Here is a 27396-nt window from a genome sequence, read left to right as displayed (position 1 = left end):
GTTTCAAGTATGTTTGTAATTACATGTTGAAGCACTTTGATCACGACTTCTTTACAGTCCTTGTCAGATAACCTAACATCTCTGTTATCTTTGTCGGCATTTACTGATGGTCTTTTTTCATGCATTTGAGGTCTTCCTGGTTCTTGGTGTGATGAGTGACTCTGTTGAAACCAGAACAGTTTCACATGACTCTCTGAGACTCGGGGTCTCATCTGCACCCTCTGTGTGGCTGGTTTCCTCTGACACGCCTGGGCTGAGGAGGGGTGCCCCCGTCACCCCCAGGCGGCTGTGGATCTTTGAGTCCAACCTGTGCAGGGGTGTGGGTAGACATCCTCTCCTCCGAGTGGTCTCTACCAACACCGTGGTGGCGGGGAGGCCTGTGACCAGCTGCCGGATGAGGAGGAAGCCAGGGTCCCTGCCTGGCCTCCGGGGGTTGACTTAGGCTCCCATCCCACTTTGCTGGCATTAGAGGGAGTGGCACCAGGGTTGTCCTATGGCATTTTGCTATATGAAGGCAGATACTGTCTGTTTTCTTCTTGGGAGGAGAGCATTCCACCTGTGCTGGTGGGTTGTCAGCTGTACTTAGCAGGAGGAAGAGGGGAGAGCGTGGAGTGAAACACTTCCTGGTTGAGTCTAACATATAGCGGGGTCCAAGTACCGCTAGGGCACTGGCTTAGGTGACCCAGGCAGGACTGTCCTCGGAGCACCTTTTAAGAATGACCTTGGTCCCCTAAAGGGACCTGATACTGGGAGGGTCACCTGAATAGGCTGGCCACGTCCAATGGAGCTGCCAGGGTCAGGGGAATAAACAGGCTTTGAGTGTGGCTGGCAGTGTCCCAGGAGTTGTTCGCCTGAGGCATGCATTCTGTGTGGTTTTCTGCATTTGTGTTATATTTTACGATTTTAAAAAAGGTTCTAGAAATCCTGTTCTAGGGTGTCACGCTTCTGCTGACGTCTGACGTGGCCCTTTGTCCCTCAGGCCTCAGCCCCACAGAGCTGCCTTTCGACTGCTTGGAGAAGACCAGCCGGATGCTCAGTGCCACGTACAACTCGGAGAAGGCGGTGGTGAAGACGTGGCGCCACCTGGCCGAGAGCTTTGGGCTCAAGCGGGACGAGATCGGTGGCATGACGGACGGGCTGCAGCTGTTCGACCGCATCAGTACGGCCGGCTACAGCATCCCCGAGCTGCTCACCAAGCTGGTGCAGATTGAGCGGCTGGACGCCGTAGAGTCCCTCTGTGCAGACATCCTGGAGTGGGCGGGGGTCCCGCCGCCCGCTGCCCCGCCGCCCCCCGCATCCTGAGCAGGGCCGCAGTCCCCAAGGCCAGGCTGTCTCCTCTGCACACCAGGGGTACCTCGCTGGTCCGAGGAACAGGAGGACACAGGCCTGTCTCCCAGTCTAACCAGATAGAAGATCCGTGTGGACATGAGGTTGCGCTGGCCTCACCAGGCACAATGGGTCTGTGTGCATTTATCTGGCCCAACCCCACTTGCTCCTCCATGGACGCGCTCGGCACCGCCCGGCGTGCACCAGCGGTGCCTGGAGGACATAATGGAGCCTGTCTGTCCTGTGGGGAATGCACCACCCCAGGAGACGTACTTTTCTGGAAGGCGGCACACAGCCCAAGGGGGTGTGGGAATGGGGGCACAGCTTGGGGGAGCTGCTTCTCCGGGGGTGGGGGGCACCCCATGAAGAACGCAGCTCTGAGGTTGGGGAAAGGCTGCAGAGGCACCACGTCCTCCTGCTCCAGGCTCAGTGTGGGTCTGCACCGCCTGCGGGACCCTGGGCTCACTGTCCCCGCGGCCCTTCTGCCTGCAGGATGCCTGCCCCCCACGGATGTCCAATCAAGGGCAGCCTCCTGGCTTCACTCAGTGCCGCACAAGTCCAGCCTCAGGACCGGGGTCCCTGAACTGCCTCTGCTTTCCTTCTCAAGCGGACTGGACCCTCTGGGGCAGTAGTGCTCAGGGACACAAGTCATTTGCTTCAAACAGAAATGAGTGATTGGCTCTGCTTGGAAAGGGAAACATGGAATCCTCAGGCTCCAGAGGGTCTTGGACAGGGATGTGCCTTGTGGGCCTCCCAAGCCCCTCAGGGAACGTGGGGTCTGTAGCCATGGGGACCTGGTCTGCTTGTGCTAAAAGGGGCTGATTTCTTCCTCTCCCAGGGCTCAGTTTGTTTCTCTTCTGCAAATAAGAAGTTATTCTGTGATTCTAAGTCAGAGAAAGTAAAGTTGGGGCAAGTAGACCTGAAGGGGTCTGGAGACCATGCCAGGCCTTCCACAGATGTGAGTGCACTGTGAACTGTCCGGGGAAATGGGAATGAAAACAGAACTGAGTTCTCACTGTAACTTCAAGTGTCTGGCAGACACTGAGAGAGGGGCTTAACAGCCTTGTTCTGGCAAATTCCCTGAGGACATCTGCTGTGGCCAGAGCCAGGAACCAGGGGTGATCATGCAGGTTGAGGGTGGTTAACTGTGAATTCTCTGCTCAGCCCCCAGGGACAGACCTGACCCTGGTTATTCCTAAATTGAAACCAGTCTCTGGCTTATACTTTTATGAAATGACAAGTCCCATGACTGACAAATGCTTCTGGGGAGGAAACGAGGTGTATGCGGAGGGCAACACACAGCCTCCCACCCCTGAACGCAGAACATGCCGGCCATTTAACACCATTGTTGTTTGTGGTGTCGGCCTGCTGCGCCCCCGCAGGGCACACACACACACAGCCTGGTTACCCTCCGTCCCCGTGGCCCCTTGGCACAATCCCGGCTCTGTGATGCTGCTGCTGCTGAAGCCACCTTCTCTGAGGCTGCTGACATCAGAGGAGGCAGAGCAGGCGGCCACAGGGCCAGGGGTGCCAGGCCTGTCTCGGGGGCTCAACCCACCGTGTGCAGGGAGTTCGTCCTGACAGTGACTCAATCCTTCGTCATCTGCTCACCTGGAGACAGACCCAGGCAGGGGTCACTCTGGAGGGCTTGAGCCTACGTGACAGGTTCAGACCATTGAGTCTACAAGGACTCTCACTGAGCAAAGCTGGGCTCCCCCTGCTGCCCCGTGTGGCCACAGCCACTGTTCCTGCTGAAATAAACACACTCAGAAAATACCCCGGCCAGAGCTGTGGGCCCTGGCCAGTGGAACCTTCATTGTTAATGTTTGTGTCTAGGTCTGTTTATATAACTTATTATGTTTTACAATTTCAATAAACTAATAACAAGAAGACCCCCGGCTCCCAGGGATCGGCTGGGGGAGGTGGTGGGGGCGGGCGGTGTGGGTAGGCAGGTCTGTGGCTCTGCTCCTGGCTGTCACCTGTGTGTGATGTGCTATGGGAGTCCCAGCTGAGGCCAGCGGGGGTCCCAGCTGGCTTTGTTCCCCCCGGACAAGGGCTGCCTGCCTGTAGTGGGAGCCAAGGGGTTGGAGCAGGAGCCCGGGCGGACACTGCCGCTCCAGTGATCACCATCCAGCCAGGCTGCCCAGCTCTTCCCTAACTTGGGGAAGTGAAAGTCACTCAGTCATGTATGACTCTTTGCAACTCCATGGACTGTAGCCTGCCAGGCTCCTCTGTCCATGAATTCTCCAGGCAAGAATACTGGAGTATTCTCTAGTTCCCTTCTCTAGGGGATCTTCATGACCCAGGGATTGAATTCTTTACTGTCTGAGCCATCAGGGAAGGCCTAACTCATGGAAGACCAGCTATAGAGAGACAGGGGGACAGGAGGAGGAGGAGGCCTGAGAAGGGGACAGAGGAGGCGCCTGTGGACACCACAAGGGTGGGGGACCACACGAGGACCGAAGGGGCTCAGGGAGTTTTGTGATGACACAGCCGAGGGTCCATGGCGGGGCGGCAGTGACAGCAGGTAAAGAGCAGAGGGACAAACACAGCTTTTGAGAATTCCTACACGACAGGACCTGTGCCTCGGGGCCACCAGCAAGAAGACAGCCCTGGCTGGCTCCCTGGTATCCTGAGATCGCAGGGCCTGAGCATGGCCAGCAGATGCCTGGGGCGGCCACCTGCCTGCCATCCTTTCTGCTGCCCAGGGTCCTCCCACCTGGAATCTCCTCAAGAGTCCTGTGCAGGGTCACCATGACTCTCGCCCCCATATTCAAACACAACCTCTTGTGTGGTCACGACACACACACCCTGTGTCCCGAACCTGAACACGGCAACCCAGAAGCTGTCAGCACAGGCTCACCTTCTAGATGAATAAACTTTGACTCAGAAGGGCTGTGTTCAGGGTCACAGCAATTTCCAGCCCACCTGCTGTTTCCACAGCCAAGAGGCTGACAGGGCCATCCAGACACACCAGCTTCACCAGCATCCTGGTGGGTCGTCCACACACACCAGCCTCACCAGCATCCTGGCGGGTCGTCCACACACACCAGCCTCACCAGCATCCTGGCGGGGAAGCAGTAACACTTAGAAGGACCAGAGGCACTTCCACACCCTCCAGGGCTCCCCAGGGCAGTTAATTCAGACTCGGTGGCAGTGGGGAGGGAAAGGACTCTTTAAAGCCCACCCTGGTGACTGCAATGTGCAGCCCAGACCGAAAGCTCACTGCTTTAGACGAGGGACTGGGAAGTGGGACACAAAGGGTCACCCACCCTCATCTCAGTTGTGGAGTCACTGAAGGTCAGACCATGGAGGGGGCACACCTGTGTGTTTCTACACATGCTCCCTGTGCATTTACATATGTGTAAAATTTTAAACGTGAACAAAAATACTTTCAAACGGCAGCAGGACATTAAAAGTAGAAACAGGAGTTGTTTTCTTTCTGCATCACCTTGTGTTCCCCATACCGCAACAGCCCTTAGACGTGCACCCTCATGGGAAAGTGTTTTAGCCACATTGAACACGGCTCTTCAGAGTCGAGTCTCACTCACTTGTTTATCATTTTCTTCGTTATTTCATCTTGCCTTTTAGACTTTCTGAAACCATTCTGCTTCCTCCTGAAGTATGTCCTTTAGAGGTTTAGGTGGAGCTTGGTGGTGGTAAGTGTTTGGTTTGTCTGAAATGTCCTGGGAAGGGTGATGATAAGGACGCCTGGCAGATGGCTGCGGGGAGTCACCCACCTGTGCTGCCCTTTCAACTGACCTGTCTTCTCTCTTGGCTGCATGTAAGCGTCTGCTGGTCTTTGGTGTCCTTCCGTTTCTTCCAGTTTGATGTTTCTAAGGAGCGATCTCTTTGCACCTGTCTTGCTTCCAGTTCATTTCGCTTCTTGAACTGGAGAGTTGTGTTTTCATCCTCCTCATTTTACCCCCAGCCATGGTTTTCTCAGATCTCTCTGCGGCACTTTCTCCTGCTGGAGCACGTTTACACGTGTGTTAGATCCCTTCATGCTTCACCCTCCACGTGAGAGTCTTCTAGGTTTTTCTTGCTTTCCTACAGGCATTCTGCGTAATTACTATGACCAATTCTCCTTTTAATCTTATCTGTTGTCTGATTTCAACAGTTAACATTTTCATTTCTGTAAGTTACTTTTTGAAAACTTTACAGTCCATTTTGTTAGTCTCTTGTCTCTTCATAGTACCTCTAGCCATCTTGTTTCTTTGAACCCAGCTAACATGGCTTATATTCCACTTTGGTATCTCAGCTGCTCTCTTCAACAGTCCAGTGTCACTGAGGCAGGGTCCCACATGCCCTCTGAAGACTTGTTTAGTCACTAAGTCATGTCAGACTCTTTGGGACCCCACGGACTGTGGCCTGGCAGGCTCCTCTGTCCACGGGAGGGTAGCGGAGGCAAGAATACTGGAGTGGGTTGCCCTTCCTCCTCCAGGGGATCTTCCCCAGCCAGGGATCAAACTGCGTCCTCACGTTGGCAGTTGCTTCTATACCACTGAGCCACCTGGGAAGCACCCTGTAGATGGCCTCACCACCTGTGTTGCCTTCAGAGGTCCCAGTTCTGCACAGGTCATGTTTAACCCACCAGCCTGACGGCCCCTCTTCTCTGCCCTCCAGGTCAGGGCCCTGGGCCCCAGGCCTTCGTGACCCACCTGTCAGTTCTGGCTCCAGGGGTCTTGTACATAGCCACCAGCTGGGGGTGTGTACGTGTCCCCGACATTCTTAGCTGCATGGCAACCTGCAGGATGGAGTCAGTCCCTCCCACTGGAATCAAACTCTCTACTTACTCCTTATTCCAGCAGGTGTGGAGAGGCTGGAGGAGCAGATGTGAGCCCCAACCAGATCCGGGTTGACCCCCAGCATTGCAAGCTCGCCCTCCCCTCTTGGAGGGTCACCTTGTGAGCAGCTGTGGCCGGGTGCTGGGCTGTGTCTCTTCCAGCCTGAGAGAGGTCAACAAGGACAAGACCCAGCGTGAGGGTCTGATGAGGATCAAACAACAGAACAGATAAGAACTCGGCTGAGTGCTGACAAACAGGAGAAGCTTCCTTCTCTAATCCTGCCTGTTTATTAGTCCAGATGAGTTAGGATGACTTCCCCATGTTCTAAAGGGAATTCAGATTGGGATTAGTTTTGGCTGAAGCATGTGAAGTACTTCGGGAGACGAGGCCCCAACACAGCAGAGCCCCACTGGGAAACTCAGGGTCTGTTTCATCGGGTTTTCCTCCATGTCCCTCTGGCCAAGCCTGGGCAGTTCCTCATCAGGTTCTGAACCTTCCTTGGTATGTGATTCCTGTTCCATAAAAGTTTGCCATGTAAACCGTTAACTTATTACTAACACTGAAGTGAAACATTAATTTCTAGTTAGTGATTGCGGGAGTATGTAGAAACTCTCAATGTGTGTGACTATCTTGCAACCGGGCACCCTGCTGAGCCTCTAAAAGAACCCCACAGCCCCCAGGTGGGCCCGTCACCCGCACCTCCCTCCCCAGTTATGCTTCCTGAAACACCGGCCGTGTGTCACAGGATGGGTGGGTGGGCTGTTTCAGTCCCAACTTTGATAGGCACATATCCAGTGTCTCATAGTACTCACTGATTTCATAGCCCTTTAAACATATTATAGCTTTATCAGGAATGTAAGTTGAATTATATTTTAGGCATTTATTGAGTGTATGGTTTTCTATCTTTGCTTGGCAAATATAATAAAATATGTATTTTTTACCACAAAGCTAATCTGATATTTCTAGAATGCATGCTTCCCCAGCTGGTAATGGATTAATGTTCCTGTAACATACAGTTGGTGTTGTTCTTATTTCTTTGAAATTTTTGAAACATACTTTTTGGACAATTTTTGGTGCTGGGCTCATGCTGTGTGAAATGAATTAGAATGTTTTTTTCTACCTTCTGGGCCAGTTTAATTAGTTTAAAATATTTCCTCTTTGAAATGTTTACACAATTCGCCTACAAAACACCTGAAATTAATGTCATTTAAAAAATTTTCACACTTACAAAAGACTTAAATCATTTTCTACTGACGATTTCTTGAGACAATTCTGAGTTTGTCTTTTTCTAGAAAATAGTCCATTTCATCCAGATTTTCAAATTTATCAGCGTAGAGCAATAGAGAATTTATTTATATTTTAAAAACCTTTTTTATCCTAAATATTTTTGTTCATGTTCCTGGCTTTCTATGTTTTGCCATGTCTATATATGCATTTTGGAGAAGGCAATGGCACCCCACTCCAGTACTCTTGCCTGGAAAATCCCATGGATGGAGGAGCCTGGTAGGTTGCAGTCCATGGGGTTGCTGAGAGTCCCACACGACTGAGCGACTTCACTTTCACTTTTCATTTTCATGCATTGGAGAAGGAAATGGCAACCCACTCCAGTGTTCTTGCCTGGAGAATCCCAGGGATGGGGGAGCCGTCTATGGGGTCACACAAAGTCGGACTCAACTGAAGTGACTTAACAGTAGCATATATGCATTTTAGTTTTCAGTTAAAAGCAATCTCTTCTGCTTTTAACACTTACTCTGACATTTCCCAAAAGCATTCTTGTAGCCTTCTTCATTCTTGTCAAGGTGAAAGTTGCTCAGTTGTGTCCGACTCTGCGACCCTAGTGGACTATACAGTCCATGGAATTCTCCAGGCCAGAATTCTGGAGAGGGTAGCCTTTCCCTCCTCCAGGATATCTTCCCAACCCAGGGATCGAACCCTGGTTTCCCACACTGCAGGCAGATTCTTTACCAGCTGAGCTACAAGGGAAGCTCAAGAACAATGGAGTGGGTAGCCTAACCCTTCTCAAGTGGATCTTCCCGACCCAGGAATCGAACCAGGGTCTCCTGCATTGCAGGCGGATTCTTTACCAACTGAGCTATCAGGGAAGCCCTGTTTTGTCAAAGTTACCACTGAAATTGAATGTTCAACTCCATCTCTGATAAAGACTTATGAAGGGCCCTTCACTCACCTCGCCCTCCCCACCTTGACCCCAGGCCCCACAGCTGCTGCTCCTGATGCTGGCTAGTCGAATCTCATGCACACACTCTCAACCACTGCTCTCCCTATTGTTTACCCTTCCAAAAAATTTAACATTTCCCTCCATTTTATACATGAATTACAATGATTTAAACCTACCTATGTTTAAGTGGTTTCAGTGTTCACTGCAGTCTTTTGGTATGATGCTGATTCTGTAAACTCAATACTAAATTGGTTAGAATAATCTGTGCAGTTTCTCTTCTCAGGAACAGTGGGTAAGTGGTGTAACTTCTGAATACCCACAAATCTGAAAACGTTTTTCCACTGTCTTCACTGACAACAGGCATGTCCACCAGCCGTGAACCCTCAGAGATCCCACCCCCCCGAGCCAGAGGGGTGGCTCCCTATCAACCTCCGGCAAGTCTCCTTTCCTGAAGGCAGTGGTTTCCGTCTGCCTTCCCCCTCCATCAACAATGTGTATGCACATAGCCCCTTCCTCATGGTCTCCTTGGTGTGGACAGGTGCCTTCCATCTCCACTTGGCTGTGGCCCAGAACTTGGCCCCTTCAGAAGTGCCAGCCCCACGCCGTCTGCCTGCCCCCAGCACTGATGCCACCTCCTGTAGCATTGACGAAGGATGCTCATTTTTTCTTCTGCATTTTCAAGTTCCTATAAAGCCTCCACATCACCTTAGCCTGCTCTCTGTATGGATTTCTGCTTCACAAACTGCACAGCTTCTTATATTCTCTTGAAAAGGCCCAGGTCTCCAGATCCCAGGGTTAGAGTTATGCTAAAGAGTATAATTTCTGATTTCCTCTGTGCGTCCACCCTCTGTCCCACACCCCGAGTGCCAGCTCACCTGGATCCTGGTCATACCCCTCCTTTCTGATGGCAGCGAGGTCCCCGGTGCTGGGCCCATGGCAGCTCAGATGTACGTGCTTCTACTTATGGAAGGCGAGGCTCTTCACATGTTAAGAAAATAGAACAATATGATCTAACTGTACTCCCACACAAACACCAATTTTATTCCAAATAATCACATAATTTTAGGAATTTTCCCAAAACAATTTTACAAAGAGTAGCCCCAGTGTCATTTGCCCTGAAAGTTCCATTGTGTACATGAGTACCACCTGAGCCAAATGGAAAAAGTCCAAACTTGCTGCAGCTTCCATGGGTTTCATTTTAAGTTTTAAAAAACTTAAAAAAAAAAAAAAATTAAATTAAAAAAAATTTTTTTCCCATTTTTCATGATAAATGATGCTACTCATACGTAACTTTACTCAGTAGACTTTTAGTTAGTTTGCTGATTTTTACAATCTGACAAGCAGCAGCATGCACGCAGTATCTGTAAATAGTAACGACCAGTCTAAGGGTTTGTGCTGGCGGCCAGGGAGTTGCACTTCGTTAGACCCAAATTGAACAAAGTGGAGTTGAGGTTGATGCACAGAAAGGCATGCTCCGGGTGCGTCGTCCTCTGTATCTCCTGAAGCATCAGGTGGATTGTGAAGAGTTCAAAGAGCTTCTTATTACTCCTGCAAGAGAGGGAGCACCTTAATGCCATCTCACACTCAAGAACAGTGAGAGAGCCTTACGTGTGAATGGCAGCCTGTTTCACACATAGCGGAGGAAATAGGTAACTAGAGGATTCACATGTTGAGACAGACAAGACACGATCTGTGAAACAGGCCTAACGTGGAAAAGTATTCAAGGAGAAAAGAGGACAATTCATCACCCTGGAGCCTACACCATAGTCACTACCAGAGCGGGCTTGCCCTCAGCCAGCCAGAGTCAAGTACTTGACCACCATGTCTCAGGTATGTCAGCTTCTTCATGGAGCAGACCACTAGCTGACCTCTTGACTTAGCTCCTGGCCACTGTCCTCTGCAGAGCAACCAGTCAGCAACCTCACTTTCAATAAGTTAGACTCGTATTTGGTAACGTATTTCTTACTTTCTTGTCCACATCTATTTCCCTCTATGGTAACCTTTATAACCATCCACCTCACATCCAGGGTTCTCCATCTCTCTGGATTTATAGGTTTATGCTAAGGCTGGCTTGGGCATCAAGGATTCCCAGTCCCTCATTCATGCTTTGTTCCAATTCTTTATCTATGCCTGAAATGAACACAAACTACAAAGCTCTGGCCCAGGACACAGCCACATGGGAACTACACTTCCACCAGTTCCAGGAGCGAGAACCCAGAGGAATGAAACACCCCTGGCAGCCTCAGGGCACCACAGAGGGTGAAGGACCACAGGCCTCCTGGAGAACTCACTGATTACAAATCAAGACAGTAACGGCCAGCCCTCCTGAGAGAAAAGAAGGACAATGAACTGACAAGCCTGAATGACACCAGAGCTAAACTAGCAACTTGTTGAACTGAGGGTGAGGTCACAACGTGACAACAAATAATTTACTACACATCGTGTGTGACACCAGGCAGGACAGGCTGACCTGCGGTCACACAACCACAAGTAACTTCAGGGTGCGTTGTGTTCACTGAACCACACCAAGAGGTCACGTCATAAAAACACAACACACAGAAGGTGTTCAGACTCCCCTCAAAGAAACACTAGAGTATACGAGATTCAGGGAAAATATAGCTTAAAGTCCATGTCCTTTTTTTAAAAAAAATAATTTAAATACCAATGCTTGCATCAGGGAAAGAAGAAATAGAAAAAGAAAGCCCTCACTTACGGCAATGAAATCAAACCAGTGCAGCAGTGCGTTCACAACTGTTTGTGGCCAGCACTGGTCACAGTCTTTTCTGCCTGCTTCCTTCTCACCCCTGACCCAGTGCATCCACAGTGAGCACCAGCAGGACACACCTTCATCTGCCACCTGTGATCACAGTGCGCCAGCCTGCAGGAAGCTGGTTCAGGGTTCACTCTGTCACTAAGTGTGTGGCCTGAGACCAGCATCAACACACCACACACTTGCTAGAAACTCTGATTCAATAATCACAGTGGAGCCAGTGCAGGAAGCAGAAATCTAAATGATCACAGTGAGCTAGTTTCTGATGAGAAAGGTCAGAAATCAGAAATCCTTACTTGATTTTGGAAAGTTTCTGCAGGATGATACTGAGCTTCTCTAGGACGTGGATGTCGAGCTTCGGGGCCCGGAGCAGCACAGAGCAGGTCCGGAAGAAGAGCGAGCAGCTGCAGGCCTCCAGAAAGGGCTGCAGGGCACCTGCAAGACAGGTGTTGTCAGGGGCAGTGGGCAAGGGACCAGCACCTGCGGGGCGCAGTTACCAACCCTGCTGGGTAGGGTTTCCATTCTTTCCACTCTGACACTGTGGGGAAAATACCATCACTGGAAGAATTAAAATATCTACTGGCTCTTGTTGAACAAGCAAACTGAAGGTAATGATGTCAGACAGTTCCATTCTTCAGACGTCAGATTCTTCCTTTAAGCAGAATCGAGAATAATGTCCATAAGAGGAGGCTGTTTAAACACTGCTTTAGCAGTATTTAATAAGAAATTCTGTTGGGGTGGTAATTTTTAAAAACATCTTAAATTTAAGAATTTCATTTACATGTTAACGACAACTTGCACAATCAGTGAATAAGGAAGAACTTTTTAGCATAAAAGCAAAAGTGGGAAAGATTCATAAAAGAAAAGATTGAAGATTTTAATAAAATCTTTCTGAAAAGACTTATGTTTTCTGTAGTCTTCCTTGCTTGAATTTTTTTGAGCAATAAAAGTTCATTTATATTTAATTTTCAAATTGTGGTTAAATATGCATTGTAACCACTTGGAAAAGCATAGTGTTTGCTAGTGTTAAGTGCACACGTGCCATTGTGCAAACACCACCCCATGCACCCCAGAGCTGCTTACCTTCCCCAGCTGACTCTGTCCCATGAGTCACTAACCCCCAGCTTCTGTAGCCCATTCCTACCTCCTATCTCTACACCTGACAACACGAGGGACCTCACATGTGTTAAGTCACAGGGGATCTGCCCTTCTGTGTCTGTCTTATTACACTGAGCATAACATCTGTGAATCCCATCCGTGGTGTAGCAGGTGTCAGGTTCCACCTTTTTAAAGGCTGAATAATATTCCATGGTGCACAGACCACACTTTCTCTGGCTGCTTTCAAGATTCTCTGTTTTTGACAGTCTGACACTTTTAATATCATGTGTCTCCAAGGTGGGGTCTCTCTGGGTTTATCCTGGACTTCACTGAGCTGTGGAATTTGGTGAAATTCTTAGATTTGTAAAAGCATGTCTTTCCTCACATGTGGTAAGTTTTCAGCCATATTTCTTTAAATCACCTTCATGAACTCTCTCAGCCAAATCTCTGGACAAGCACCTGCAGCTTCACGGAGCACTGTGAATCTAGCCCTGCCCTGGATTAGATGTTGTCTTCAGGGAGTGCTGTGGCTGGGCTGATCTTCTATCCAGACACTGAGATTTTCTCCACATCAACAATAAAGCTCTGTCGCTCTCTTGTCATTTGTGTGTTCACTAGGCAGCACCTTTAATTTCCTTCAAGAACTTTTCCTTTGCATTCACAACTCGGCTAACAGCTGTAGTGGAAGAACCCCCGCTGCAGGCCTGTCTTTGCTTCTGACCCACCTTTCTCACTGACTTTAATCACGTCTAGCTTTCCATTTTAAGTGAGAGAGGAGTACTTGTCCTCTCACATGAACTCTCTTGAGGCCACTGCAGGGGTATTAATTAGCCTAATTTCAATACTGTGTGTCAGGGAGCAGGGAGACCCGAGGAAAGAGATGGGGGAACTGCAGTCAGCGATGCTGGCAGAACACACACAACATTATTAAGTTCACCGGCTGCCCCCTCCCCCCGCTCCTCCTGCCCCAAACCATGACAAGAGTAACATCAAGACCACTGGTCACAGATCACTGTAACACACACAGTAATAATGAAAAGGTTTGAAACACCAAGAGAATGACCAAAATGTGACAGAGAGATATGAAGGGAGCAAATGCTGCTGGAGAAATGGTGCCGGAAGATCTGTTCAAGGCAAGGTTTCCACACACCTTCAGTATGTTTAAAAAAAAAAGAAGTACTTGCAAAAGCACAATTCACAATAGGCTTGTGAATGTACCTATTTTTGGATAGTAGGACTTTTGGCTTTTTGGCCAGTTTCCCAAATTCTATTACTTTCATAATAAAAATAAACTACTTAAAAAAGAAAAACAAGATCTGAAAAACATACTCAAATACATTGTTCCATTCAGGTGTTAAACGGTAGCACAAGATGGTTTCTAAAGCACAAAAGAGAATAAACTAATGATACAAATACAAACTTAAATCATTTTATTTAAACTACATCTGACAAGAAAAGCAAAGTTCTTCAAGAGACAGTGAAACTCATGCTCTTACACAGCTAAGCCCAGGTAAGTGAGTGACAGCTTTCACCAATGACAGAAGAAAAAAAGAAACTACAGAGTAATTTTCTAAAAGCACACTGCTCAATTATTGTCTGATTTATATTCACGCGCAAAATATATAATCAGAAGCCCTCAATCTGAAAATAACATTGTGCTCACAACACACGCTCAGGTAGAGCAACGCACAGACCTCCTTTCACTCACAGAAGCGTGGCCCAGCGGCTTTCAGAGAACTCTGCCCACACGGTTCCTGGTACTTCTCACACTTGGCGGGAGGTAGGTTGGGATGGCAACGACAACCTGCAGCGGATGGACAGGGGACCCTGGACACACACAGAGCTCCTACTGCTTCTCCATGTCTGTACCAAGGACCGGTCTTCCGGGAACCCACCACCGTCCCCCAAATACATGACGACAGTCATGAAACAAGGTGACCACCAAACTGGGTGGCTCAGGTCCCCCAGTCACAGCCCACTAGACAAACTAGAACTCAACTTGAATCTGAGACACAAGACTCCAGAATGATGAACCCAACAGCCAGCTAAGGTGAGCACTACAGAATAGACAGACAATCACAAAGTTTCTCTACTTCTGAGTCTGGTCCACAAAAGCCTCTGCCCGAGGCCCCACCAAGCCCCCTGGAAACGCTGTTTGCTCAAATAAACTTTTCAAGTTACAATGTGTCTCAGTTTACCATTTTACAATGCTGCTAAAAACACTAGAAGACGAAATACAACAAACATACAGAATATATGCCCAATGTTTTAAATTACTGTGGGATTTAACAGACATGAAACAACTGTGGAGTCACCTCGCAATCTCAGGCCATTTCTACACTGACCCCCAGGTGGATATCACCAGGCATAACCTAGCCACTGGCAGCTCTTCCCAGGCCCTTGGGTCCAGAGCCCCAGACAGGCACTGAGGAGGCCCCATTCAGCAGAGTGGCAGACCCAAGGCCCAAACCACAGCACTGCATACACAGGCCACCAAAGCCCAAGAGCTGCAGACCAGAGCTATCGTGATTTCTTTTCCAACAATTCTTCCTAAACAGTTATATGGTAAAAGAGGGCTTCCCCAGTGGCTCAGAAGTACAGTCTACCTGCAACGCAGGTGTGGGTTCAAGCCCTGGGTTGAGAAGATCCCCTGGAGAAGGGAATGGCAACCCACTCCAGTATTCTTGCCTGGAGAATCCCATGGATGGAGGAGTCTGGCAGGATATAATCCTTAGGGTCACAAAGAGTCAGACATGACTGAGCAACTAAACAATAATATGGTGAAATGAGTTTCCCACCTCAAACCTAAAAAAAACAAAACAAAACCAAGAGTAGGAAGTATTTGCTGTATTTTGATCTATGATTCATTTATCCCTTCAACAAACTTTGTTGGCTAGTACCAGGCATTGGGTTTTTGCTAAAAATGGAAAATGCATCCAACAAATACACACACCTCAGTCAGCAACCCTCAAAGTTACACCACTTCCGGTTTCCTGGGTCCCATCTCTCTGTCAGAACAACTCCCATAGAGCAGCCTCAGGAGCAGTTGTTTACCCCACGGGACGGGAAGAGCAAGAGAGGGTGAGGGCGGCTGGGACAGAGGCGCTGGGCCGTGCATGAGGCACCAGACATGGTCTCCCGCACGGGTGCTGTAGGCCCCCAGTACTTCTGAGCTTGAACCACGGTGCCCTCTGGCTACACGGCGACTTCGTCTGTCAGACACTCAGGTGGCTTTGTCTCTGCTGAAAGACATTTACACCTGACAGGAGTTTTGCTTTCCTTACTGAAAAAAATCCTGCGAAACTTGTTGGAAATAACCTTGAGTCTGTGTCTCAGTTACTAATTTTGCACTGCTGCTGCAGACCTGATATCAGCCAGTCAAGAGCTACGACGTCACCATCACCGCTCAGGTAGTTAAGAGTTAGACTCCAGTGGGCAGTCTGATCTTTTAACAGTGACAGTCAAGAGATGAACATGAATAAACTCGGTCAGCGGAGGCTGTCCCCCTGGGGCAGGAGGAAGCAGCCCAGGGTGGGGAGTGTGTGGCAGAGCCCCTCCCCAACCCACAGCCCTGGGTTCAAGTCCAAGCTCCGCCTTAGCCCAGCAGTGAGTCCAGGACAAGCCAGCTGACCCGCCAGGCCCCGGCTCTCCCCAGGGCCTCCTTGCAGGACCGCTGTGGGGAAACAGGCACACAGACCACATCCAGGGAGGTTGGAGGGACAGCTGGCCACCAGGGACCTGCCCTTGCTTGCTGGCGCCCACACAGAGCGTGGGCTTCCTGGCTGTGGTTCCATGTTCTCGAGGCACAATGAGAAGTGCCGTGCACGGAAGATGAGAAACTGAGAGTGGAAAGAAGCACTGAAGTAAAATGGCAGCTTCCCACAAGTTGAGGGGCTTCCCTGGGGTCTGAAGAACAAGGCGAGGGGTCTGAAGAACAAGGCGAAGCCCATCAGAGTCCCGGCTGGGCTGGGGAGGAGCCCCCACCAGCGAGTAAGAGCCTGTCTTACTCACCAGGGCCATCGCTGAGAGGAAAACCCCACTGACCACAGTGCTTCATGCACTCGAGCATCAGAGACGCAGGGAGGCTGTGGGGGTCTCACGGGAGGAGGCCAGGTCCCCATGTGCCCTGCAGGTGGGGTTGCTCCCTCCCAGCCACCAGGAGGACATGGCTGCTCTGCCGGACAACAGACATGAGGAACAGAGAAGGGTTTGGAAAACGAGTGTGTCTTCACACTGAGGCCCTGGGAAAGCTGGGGGACAGGTGGACAAAGGGGGAGGCTCCAGAACTCTGCTCGGCACTGCTGACCCTGTGACTCCGCTGTGCCCGACACAACACAGCTACACGTTGAGAAGAGACGCACACCACCGCCCTCACTGGGAACGACACTCTCTGGACTCCCCCCTCCCTCCCGCTATTGGATGTGAGACTCACTGGATTCCACGGTCATCTGCAGCAGGCTGTCCATCACGCTGGGCAGCAGCCCCCGGCTGGACAGCTTCAGGTGGCTCAGCACCACCGGCACCGCCTGCAGCTGCAGGAACAGGCTCTTCCCCTCGTCCGCCTGCAGGTCCAGACATAGCGAGTCAAATGCCTGCGCCAGGAAGTCAGCTGGAAGACAGGGCATCAGACAATGACCGCGTCGTTAGCCCAGCAGGTCACAGACATGGCAGGAAGGGAACCCCAATTCGGCCACAATCACAAGAGAAAAGGAGAAACCAAAGGATCAGACGAGACGGGCTGAATTCAGACACTGCCCTTCACTCAGCTGTCAGGACTGAAATGGGAGGAGATGGTACATTACGACAGGGTAAACTTCACTCAGAAATTCCCTGTTTAACACTGAAATTACAATGAACACCACTCCTTCTTTATATCAAAGAAAACAGTTAATATTCAGCAGTCTGATCATGACTACTGCCTGCTGCCACCTGTGAGCAGCATCACTGCCGCCACCTCGACAGATGCTTCTGAGACAAAGTTTCTTGCTACTGCTGCTCCCATCAACCTGTTTCAAAATGTAACTTTATAAAAACGAGGGTTTCTGCCTCCAGATCAAGACCAAATGGGAGCCACTCCCAGAGATCAGGAGACCAACCTGGTTGGGTTGCCTGTGATACCTCCGCCAGGAGGAATGGCTGGGGGGCCTGACCATCCTGACTGTAGGATGGACCTGAGGTCAGATAATATGCAGATAGTGCACGAAGAGTTAACACAAAGTGTCAAACCCACACCAGATTCATGTCTATGCAGACGCTCGTGAAGAACAGAAGTCCTTGATTTCTGCCCTGACACTCCAGCGATAACCCTTCCCTGACCTGGGCACTCACCGTTACTTACAAACTCTGTACTTACATCCTGTTATGTTTCACAGTGGATGAGGTTTTACTGACACCATGTTACAGCAAGGTCCACATTTCACAGATTCTGCTTTGCTTACATGAATAGTATCTCTTTCCTCGCTCATTATTGTTCCTTATTACTGATGATCAGAATAGTTAACACTCTAGTCATGAGCTCTGTGGGGTCTTGTCCATCAGGGCGCCACCCCCATGACCTGAGCACCCCTCGAAGGCCAGTCTCCTGACACCACCTCCCTGGGAGTAGGGTCCCCACGTGAACTGTGAGAGGGACAAACATTCAGCCCGTAGCACACGGCAACAGCACTTCTCTCTGCCAGTGCCCCTGACTGTCTGACCTGCAGGGACCATCCCCAAGTCACCAGTTTTTTTGCTTCCATGTCCATTCCCACGTGTTTGAGGCCAGTGCCAGGGACAGTGTGTCCAATACTGGACTGCACAGAGTTGGGGAGGAGGCACCGAATCCTTCCTGCTTATCTCTTCTTCCCATTCGCATTACCAGCAACAACCATCACTGTGTCTCTGATGATGTGACCATGTATGTTGATACATGGTGAACTCTGGTCTGGGCTTCTCGCACACATCTCAGACAGCCACTACCCCTTCTGATACAACTCTGGGGACCATAACCACAAGGAAGAAGAGAACAAAGACAGACGCACTGTCTGGTAGGCGGGCGCTCTCCGTCGCTAGCTACTGAGCTCTGCTGTTATGAGGAAAAGCAGTCAAGAGGCCATGGGAGGCAGATTAACAACTAAAGTTGTTAGTTCAACTAAACTCTATTCACAGAAATAAGTGCTGGGCCTCATTGGCCCTCGGGCTCCGGCCCACCAAGCGTTGTCCCAGTGGATCTGTAAAGGCGCACTCTTCATGCTGTGTGGGTTCTGTGAGGCAGGTGGCAGCAAAGGCTGCTGTGGACACAGGATCCAGGCGCATCAGTAAAGGCCCTGTAGGGCAACAAGCCAACCCACCACTGACCTTCTCAACTTCAGCAACTACAGTCATTCTAGGAGATACTGGGCCCCCAGCACGAAACAGCACACTAGTCCATTCTGAAAAAGTAAAATGTGTAACTATGTAAGAACTGCTTCACTGTGGACAATCTGAAGGCTTACCTTGAGTGACTGTTTTGAGGACAATTAAAGTGGACACGAATCTCAGGGGCAAGCTGGTGCTCTTGAAGAAGGCAGCTGTCCTTGGTCGACTCTCCACTGAGTGCTCTAAGGCTGCGTCCTGAACACCCTTCGTCACCACTCCTCTGAATATGTCTTCACCCAACCTCCTCAGTGTGGTTGTCATGGTCGAGTGCTGTTAAAAATATGAACTCTTGCAGTACACTTATCCATGGTCAGGAAATAGATATTTTAAATACTACAATCAAATATATGAACTAAAAATAAGCTAACTAAAAAAACTTCAATGGAGCTGAAAATACAGAGGATTGAAAAGCAGAATACAAGAAACCCACTCTGCAGACACACAGAGATGAAAAGGGAATGAACAAAGAACACACACCAGGCTGACAAGTGACCGAGAGGCTGGAGCAGTTCTCAGCCTCAAAGAGGCTTCAGAGCAGGCAGTTACCAGGGAAAGGAGGGGCACCACGTAGTGATGGAGGGTGAGGTCTCCAGGAAGACACGACAACACCTCGGGTATGTGATCACCTGCAGATACAACACCCACCGCACGATCTGTCAAAAATACCTGATAAGCTGGACTTCGTTAAAATCAAAACCTCCTGCTCTGTGAAAGCACTGTCAAGAGAATAACAGGACAAGCCAGAGACGGGGGAGAAAACATGTGTAAAAGACATATCTGAAAGACTGTTACCCAAATACTGATAGAATTCTAGAGACTCAGCAGTAAGAGAACACAGCCCAATCAAAAATGCACAGATGACCCGGACACCGCAGCCAAGACGACACACAGATGCCAGGCAGACACAAGAAGTAGCACTGCACATGTCATCAGGGTGAAACCCCTGTGGAGTAACATCCCACACGACAGGGAGGGCTGATGCCCCAAACCCCGACACCACCAAATGCTGGTCAGCCCATGAGGGCAACAGGTACCCTCAGCACTGCTGGGGGACCAGAGAGGGCAGCCTCTCGAAAGACAGGCTTCAGCTTCTTAAACAACAAAGCATCCTCTTAGCCAATAACCACGCTCCCTGATATTTCAGCTCCTGAAGGAGCCAAAAACTTACATCCACACAAAAACCTGCCTGTGGATGTGACAGCAACTCTACTCAGAGCTGCCAAATCTTGGAAGCAACCAACATGTCTGTCAGTAGGTGATGGATAAACAGTGGTCTCCAGACAGTAGAACAGTATCCAGAGCTGAAAAGAGCTATTAGGCCATGGAAAGGCATGCAGGAGCCTTAATACATATGACGATGTGGGAGAAGCCCATGTTAAAAGGGCACGCACTGTGTCACCCCAGCTCTGTGACATTCTGGAAAAGGCAGGACTACCCAGGCAGTAAATGGACCAGGTGCAGTGGGGGAGAACAGGCACAGCACAGAGGATTTTTACGACAAATTATTTTTTTTGTATCAAATTTTGATTTTTTTGCATCAAATTTTATATCAAACTATATGGTGTGATAGCGTAACAATGGTTACAGGCTCCAATACATTTGTCAAAACCCACAGAACACACACCACCAAGATGTTGGTGGATGACGGCACATCCACGCAGGACGTTGACTGTGAAGAAGATTCTGTCTGGCAGGGATGCTGATTGGGGGGGGGTGCAGGTGTAGGGCAGGGTACCTGGGAAATCTCCACGCTCAGTGCTGCTCTAAAACTTGACGTCTACATATGAGAAGAGCAACGTGAGGCTCTGGAGGGAGATGGGACTGTTCTGTCACCTGACCGAGGCCCTGACGGTGACACTGTACCTGTTCTGCACTGCGTCACCCTCGGGAGACGGACACAACGTATCTATTATTTCTTATGACCACAGAGAATCTATAATTTCCTCAAAATAAAAAGCTGAACTAATGTACTAGTACTTTGACAACTATTAAAACTAAATTATTAAAAACCCATCAGTAAGTGTTTAGCAATTCGCGGGTGAGAACAATACTTCTCAGCAGAAAGCCGTGCAGCTGGCAGCCCCGCCCCAAAGCACACGGAGCAGCCGAGTCCACATTGGAGACAGTGCAGCACGAACTGTCTCAGGAAGAATGAGAAGACTATTCTGGAAGGAAGACAAAGTCTCACTCAGTGCTGAGTCTAGCCTTTGATGGCTGAAAGCGAGAATTCAGCCAACCTTTCTCAGAAACCATCACACAAACAATAAAGTCACAGTGACTTTGAACAGACTTGATCATTTTATGTAACTTTCTTTTGTTACAAGCTTACAACCAATACATTCAGATGATATTAAGTGTGTGGGTGCACATGTTCACATGCTCCCCCACACACATGCTCAAGCACTTGTTTACCATGATGGCAAAATATTTAGGATTTCCTCAGGAAAGGTATTTTCCTAAACCTCAGCCATCCGGCTACATAACCATCAGCCCTGCAAGGAGCAGCTTAGCCCCCTCATCCTAAGGGCTGAGGGGCCAAGAGGAAACTACCCCAGCAAGGCTTCGTTTCTTCCCCATTTTCAACTGAACGAAACCTGTGTCAGGATGTACCAATTCTAACTGGGGAAATAAAAATTTTACAAACCTACTATAATTCACAGCACAAACAGGTACACACACACCTCACATTTGGATTAAACAACCCTACGTGAGCTGGTAACATACACCCTTCATTTACATGACACTGGAGTAACTCTCCTTCTTTGATTAGCTTATCCTAACAATCATAGTCCCATTTAGCTGGTGTGTGTTTATTGATATAAGCACAAAAAATCAATTTCTATTACCTTCAAGAATATGAGAAACCATAAATTAAATAACAGGGCAGGGGGAAGCATTAGTTTCAACAATAACCTAACACAGTGAAACTCATTATACAATTCTGAAGCTCACAAACAATGACCCACTGCACTGAGAAAGAGGAAAGAGAAGGAGAAGAAGAGTAAGTGGTGAACGACACAAGGGAGGCAGGAAAAGTCCTGCAACGTGAAGAGAAGGCACAGGGAAGCCTGAGACAGAGCAAGCGGGAGCCACGCCATACTGAACACAGCTTTCCCTGCAGATTGACTGATTCACAGTTACCTGAGTCCCGGCATCGAGCTGCCTTAGAGACCAGTAGATAAACTTCACGTAAGGCTCGTGAAGCCTGGCATTCACAAAGGGCAACCACTGCAGCTGCTCTGTCATCAGAGGCAAAAGCTAAAGATGAAATGATGTAAAATATGAACACACAGTTTTCAGACATTTGAAATTAATTATCAGTTTTCCAAAAATTATTTTTCCAAGAGAAGAGAAGAGAAGAGTTCTCAAAGAACTCTCTACTTTAAAATTAAATGCAATACAATAAGGAAACACACATTTGAGATATTACATATATATTTCCTTGACCCACCAATAGCACACCTAGGATTTTAAGATTAACCTACACAACCACACATCTGAATCTTTTGTTGTTCTTCAGGTGCTAAGTTGTGTCTGACTCTTTGTGATCCCATGGATTACAGCATAAACTTACAGTACATGTATAACCATTAACTGATAATGACATCTTTATTGCCATAGCATAGTCTGAGGTGATAAAAGCAGGTTTCAAAAGTGTAATAAGAGCCCATTTATATAAAATACCTCTGTACTGAATTTGTATTGGGAGAGATAAGATGTTTTTAAAAAGTATTAACAGTGAGATTTCAGTAACTGGAAAGATAGTCACTTTCCTCTTTATATGTCTTTCATAAACATTTTAATGTTAATTTGTAAAAATAATACACATTTTTAAAAAAAGATAAATATGAACGTTGACTCAACAGTATGTTATTTTGTTGAAAGTTTAAGACCACAGAGATATACTCTAAGCCTCTGGGAAATAATCCCACTTCTGCTATAACAGCTTAAGAAAATTACCTAAAATAAAACCTTCCAAAAGCTCTCATACAAAAATACTGTTACACTGATTTGAAAAAAATGTAAGTGACTTAACGGCCTAACAAAGGGAAACAGCTAGGTCAAGTGAATAGCTTACTCAGTGGACTAGAGATGATGAACAGAAAATATTAACTAACGATAAAAATTTAATAAAAGCAAGGATGTAAAATCATACGTAACTGGACCACAGACAGGATAATAAAGACACACCAGACCTCTGACAGCAGCTCTGGGACGCCCTCCCCATGCACCAACCACCTCTATTCCGCGACCCCAACCCCTGATACCCTCTCTCTGACTTCTGAGACCCAGCTCCTCCACCTCTCTGCTCACTTTCAGGGCCCCCTACTGGCTGGTCCTCAGTCACCTGGTCCCGGAGTACTGGAGCCTCAACTCAGAATCAGCCAATCAGGACTCACGCCTCCCGCATCCACACCCAGTTCAGAAGTCTCTTCAGAGCTCCATCCCCGTGGCAACGCCCACCAGACACAAGCCCGCTAGTCTCCAGCTCCGTTGCCTAAAACTATCCAGCCAGAGGACAGAGGTGCAAACCCAGATCTTGTGGGTTTCCTACCTGGAGTGAATGCTGCCAACATGCATCCCAGTGCAAAATCAAGAGCTGGGAGCCAACCCTGAGACCCCGCAAAAGTACAGGATTCATCACCAAGTCCTACCAAATCCCAAGTACGCAAAGTTGCATACTTCTGTACTGGCTTCCCCAATGGCTTACAGAGTAAAGAATCTGCCTGCAATGCAGGAGACACAGGAGACCAGGGTTCAATTCCTAGGTTGGGAAGATCCTCTGGAGCAGGAAATGGCAACCCACTCCAGTGTTCTTGCCTGGAAAACCCCTTGGATGGAGGAGCCAAGTGGGCTGCTGTCCAAAGGGTCGCAAAGAATCTGACATGACTGAACAATTAATATTTCACTTCAAAGGTGTGCATCCAGAACAAGTTAATAAATAATCCTTATTCGAAGATGACAAGAACCTGGTGCTCCCTTGGGCTATGGCTGGAGGTCTAGTTCCCTGGTCAGCTAGCTGTTAGCAGGTGGTCACCCCAGCCTGGTTATGACCCTCCTCCTTCCTTCTCCGCCTTCACGGCTGAGGGTGAGTGAGCCTCTGACCTACTCTACAGTAGCCTCTTGTGTCTGAAGTGCTCTGTGGGTTAATCACCTGGGTTAATCATCACTTTAACCAAAGCTCCAACACTTGGGCCACCTGATGCAAAGAGCCGACTCATTAGAAAAGACCATGATGCTGGGAAAGATGGAAGGCAGGAGGAGAGGGGGACAATAGAAGACGACATGGTTGGATGACATCACCAACTCAATGGACATGAGTTTGAACAAGTGCTGGGAGATGGTGATGGACAGGGAAGCCTGGTGTGCTGCTGTCCATGGGGTTGCAAAGAGTTGGACACAACTGAGTGACTGAACAACAAGTGGACTGATCTCCACTTGGAGGTCAGTGGATAAGTAACTTTAATTTACTTTGGCAAAGTGATGTAACATCCACAGGCTCCAGGGCTTAGGTTATCAATATCTCCAGGGCCATTATCCTGCCCAGCACAAAAGGCCTTCAGAAGAAACTTTTTAGGTAAGGATGGAAACTGGAAATAATTTCCTAAAATGAAACCGTGTCCTGTATGTAAAAATTCTTTAAGTCAAACAACCAACCTCAGATATCCACTCTTCAGAGTTTTTAATGTATTTCTTGTAGAATGCAACAGTCAACCTCTAGTGACAATTTATACTGACTGGAAATCATGAGTATCATATCCAAATTAATGTTTGTAATTTAAGAAAATGGTCATTTGTCTTTGATAATGAGAAGCCTCTTGAAAATACTGTTTGTTCTTTCATGACAAAAGGCAAAGTAAAATTATTTTAGTGAGATGTGAATCCTAAAAAGATGCATTATCAGGAATTGTTCATATCACTGATTACCTGCCTAACTCTATAATTATTTCGCCATTTTCTGGAGTAGGTTTTTAATTCCTGGTCTTCTTTTAAAAGGAAATTCCCATCATGTTATAAAAATACACATAGGAATTCATGTGGATTAAGTCTAAAATGAGTCTTTTTACAACTGACTGTTGGTATGATCAACTTTCTATCAAAAATACTTTCAATAATTTTTGTCCTGCAAAATATACCACAGGCTTTCTTTTTTCATTCTCCATGTTTCTACTGAGTCATATTATTTTTCAAATTAAAAACAAACCTTCACACACTTCTCCTGAATATCAGTTCTCTGAGAAGCAAATGTGGGTAGTGGCTTTTCACCATCCATTCCAGATTCTTCATTTTTCAATTTGCTAAGGTGCTGATCTGAAATCCAGTCCATGAAGACAGTTAAAAGTTCATAAACTTGTCCATTAAGTGATACCTATAAGCAAAAAATTAAAGCAAGCATTTATTTCAATTCATAGCTTGCTAAAACTTCAAAGGCAAGTTTTACATTTGTTAAGTGATTATGGAATAATTTATCTAAACTGCTTCTGTAAAACATGCATTGGATTGCAAAGCTTCTCCAAATGGAAGAAATTCCAAATCAAATCTCTCCAGTTAACATCAGACACATGTTAAGTGCTGGCTGACAGAAGAGGGGAAACCCACCACAATAAGGACATTGAAAGAACTGTACCTTATTACCAAGAGAGAGAATTTTCATTAAAATTCTTTATCCAAGTTTGATAATAAAGAAAAGCAAAATTGGCCTTAATTCAAGGGCATGAACCACCATACCTAAGATTTTAACAAATTTAAAGGTTTTAAAAGCTAAATAATTTCCACCATGGAACTTTTTATCTTCCTCTCCCAAAAGCTGTTTTTCTTTATGTTGTACCATTCTATAAAATGGATATGAAAAATTTTCCTGGAAACCCTGTTCTTTGAGAGTCTACACAAATGGGAAGAAAATAAGAACCAAATGCCATAAAAAACCAGTATAAATTCAACTCAACTGACTTCTATGTTCCTTCAAACCACTTTTAATCATTTTAAGTTGACATTTATCACACGTGTGACTTAAACAGGGAACTATGCCAGATTTAACTTTAGACAGAGAAGTACAAGAGCAAAGTAATAAAAAAAAAGGCATAGTTCAGCAGACAGCAATCCACAAAAACAGAAAGAGATGAAGGAAAACAAAGTTACATTATTCTGAACAAGAGTAATCTTTAACTTTTTCAATTTTCTTCAAATAGGAACTTTTGATGAAAACTACAATCATCTTGAGTACCTGAGTATGACTCTCCAATTTTTCTACTTTAATGTTTTTAATTAAAATTTTTTTTCACAACTAGCATCCTATTTAATAAAACATGGAAACTATGTAGCAGGAAAAAGGGGTGGGGGAGTAAAATAGGACCTCTTCCAACCACTAAGCCCTCTGCACACAGCCTGTGTGTGGCAGATAGAGGGTTTGGGGCACCGGGAGGCAGCAACAGGTTGGGTCAGCCCTTTTGGGAGTGGAGTGTGGGGTCCAGGCAAGTCTGCAGTGAGATATCACTACCACCCACTGGAAAGATGAAAATAAAAAGGATTGGAAACATCAAATATGGACGAAGCTATGGTGCAATAGAATAGACTGCCAGCAACGGTACAAATAACATGACCACTCTGGAAAACTGGTGGCCACCCCAACAGTTAAACCTACATGTACCTTATGACGCAGAAATTCCAGTCTTGGCTTTACTTCCAAGAGGGATGGGAACACATTTCCACAAAAAGCCCTGTACACTGATATTCTTAGCAGCTGAATATTTTGCTCTTTTTACAAACAAAAGCATATCTGAAATATGATACTTCTCAACAAAGAAATTATTATGGTGAATACTTCCATAACAAAAAGAATGTTTGATAAACTGAAAAAAAAAAAAAAAAAAGAACAAAGAGAAAAATGTCCTGGCTTTGCAGTAGAGAAATTTTCAACCATACCTTACAAGGTTTTGAAGCTGGTACTTTTTCCTGCTTTAAACTTTTTGCTTCATGAGTGGCCTGGGGATTGCCTTTCAGTCTCTGTATTGTCATGAACTCGTACTTCCTCTGTGACAGCATGTATCCATGAATTAAAGAAAAATGGTATCAGAAGTGAGACCAAGGCAGTCATTTCAGATTTCACTTGTGTCTCAAGAGCAGAGCAGGTTCCTTACCTGTAAATTGTCTAAGCGAGCTTGAACTCTTTTGGCCTGAACCTCCAACTTCCTGTTTTCTTCACTCACTTCATTCAACTAAAACAGGAGAACAATAGACATTTCAATAGAAACCTCAAGCTGATTTCCTACTGAAGTTTTCCCAGGATAAATCTTATCTGGTCTACCACCAGGCAACACAACACACAGAAGTAGCACCCACAATTAAAGATCACAGCAAAAACTACCACTGGGCCCTAAAACATAAAGAGTTTCTAGAAAGTTTACTTCATTCTATGAAAAATGTGCAAGTCTCCTAACATCTTAAATGAAGACATTTTAACAGGGAACGTCCTTTTTCTGAATTTTCTACTGAACTATAATGTACATACGAGAAAATGCACAAACTATGTAACAGTGTAGTGAATTACTGGGACTGGAGTTAATGTCTGTGTAACTCAGAAAAAGTGCCTTCTTCACCATAGTGGGTCTCCTACCCTGCATACAACACAGCCTTACACTTCTTTCCATCCTCTTTAATTGCTTTTTATTTTTTTATCCTCTTTAATTGCTTTGTATTTTTTTTATCCTCTTTAGTTGCTTTCTAAATCATGTTTTGCACATTTTGTGTGTTCTGTGCATGTATGATCTCTTAGGTTTACTCCTGCACAGCCAACGCTTCTTGACACTACTATCCATAGCATCTTTCAATAAACACTATCTGGT

General features: G+C 47.1%; 2 protein-coding genes across 9 annotated transcripts in view; one reads left to right on the top strand and one right to left on the bottom strand.

Moving 5' to 3' along the window:
• The window catches only part of EDAR (ectodysplasin A receptor), a 52503-nt gene extending 49291 nt beyond the window's left edge, over positions 1 to 3212 (top strand). For both annotated transcript variants that reach the window (XM_043917965.1, XM_043917964.1), the window contains one exon: positions 980 to 3212. In XM_043917965.1, the coding sequence (XP_043773900.1) occupies positions 980 to 1302 (323 nt within the window). In that variant the 3' untranslated portion in view covers positions 1303 to 3212. The remainder of the gene's footprint in view (positions 1 to 979) is intronic.
• Positions 3213 to 9304: 6092 nt separating this feature from the next.
• Positions 9305 to 27396, bottom strand: part of CCDC138 (coiled-coil domain containing 138) — a 29106-nt gene continuing 11014 nt past the window's right edge. For 6 of the 7 annotated variants that reach the window (XM_043917901.1, XM_043917902.1, XM_043917903.1 and 3 more), the window contains 8 exons: positions 26692 to 26769; positions 26477 to 26584; positions 24759 to 24923; positions 21695 to 21811; positions 18631 to 18823; positions 16590 to 16766; positions 11356 to 11494; positions 9305 to 9837 (listed from right to left, as the gene is read on the bottom strand). In XM_043917901.1, the coding sequence (XP_043773836.1) occupies positions 9672 to 9837; positions 11356 to 11494; positions 16590 to 16766; positions 18631 to 18823; positions 21695 to 21811; positions 24759 to 24923; positions 26477 to 26584; positions 26692 to 26769 (1143 nt within the window). In that variant the 3' untranslated portion in view covers positions 9305 to 9671. Of the gene's footprint in view, positions 9838 to 11355; positions 11495 to 16589; positions 16767 to 18630; positions 18824 to 19219; positions 19270 to 21694; positions 21812 to 24758; positions 24924 to 26476; positions 26585 to 26691; positions 26770 to 27396 lie in introns of those variants that run through there. The other variant, XM_043917907.1, reaches the window with a different exon arrangement.

This window comes from Cervus elaphus, chromosome 11 (genome assembly GCF_910594005.1).
Source record: "Cervus elaphus chromosome 11, mCerEla1.1, whole genome shotgun sequence".
NCBI lineage: Eukaryota > Metazoa > Chordata > Mammalia > Artiodactyla > Cervidae > Cervus > Cervus elaphus.
Note: the sequence above shows the minus strand (reverse complement) of the source record. Positions and strands in the feature narration are given on the sequence as shown.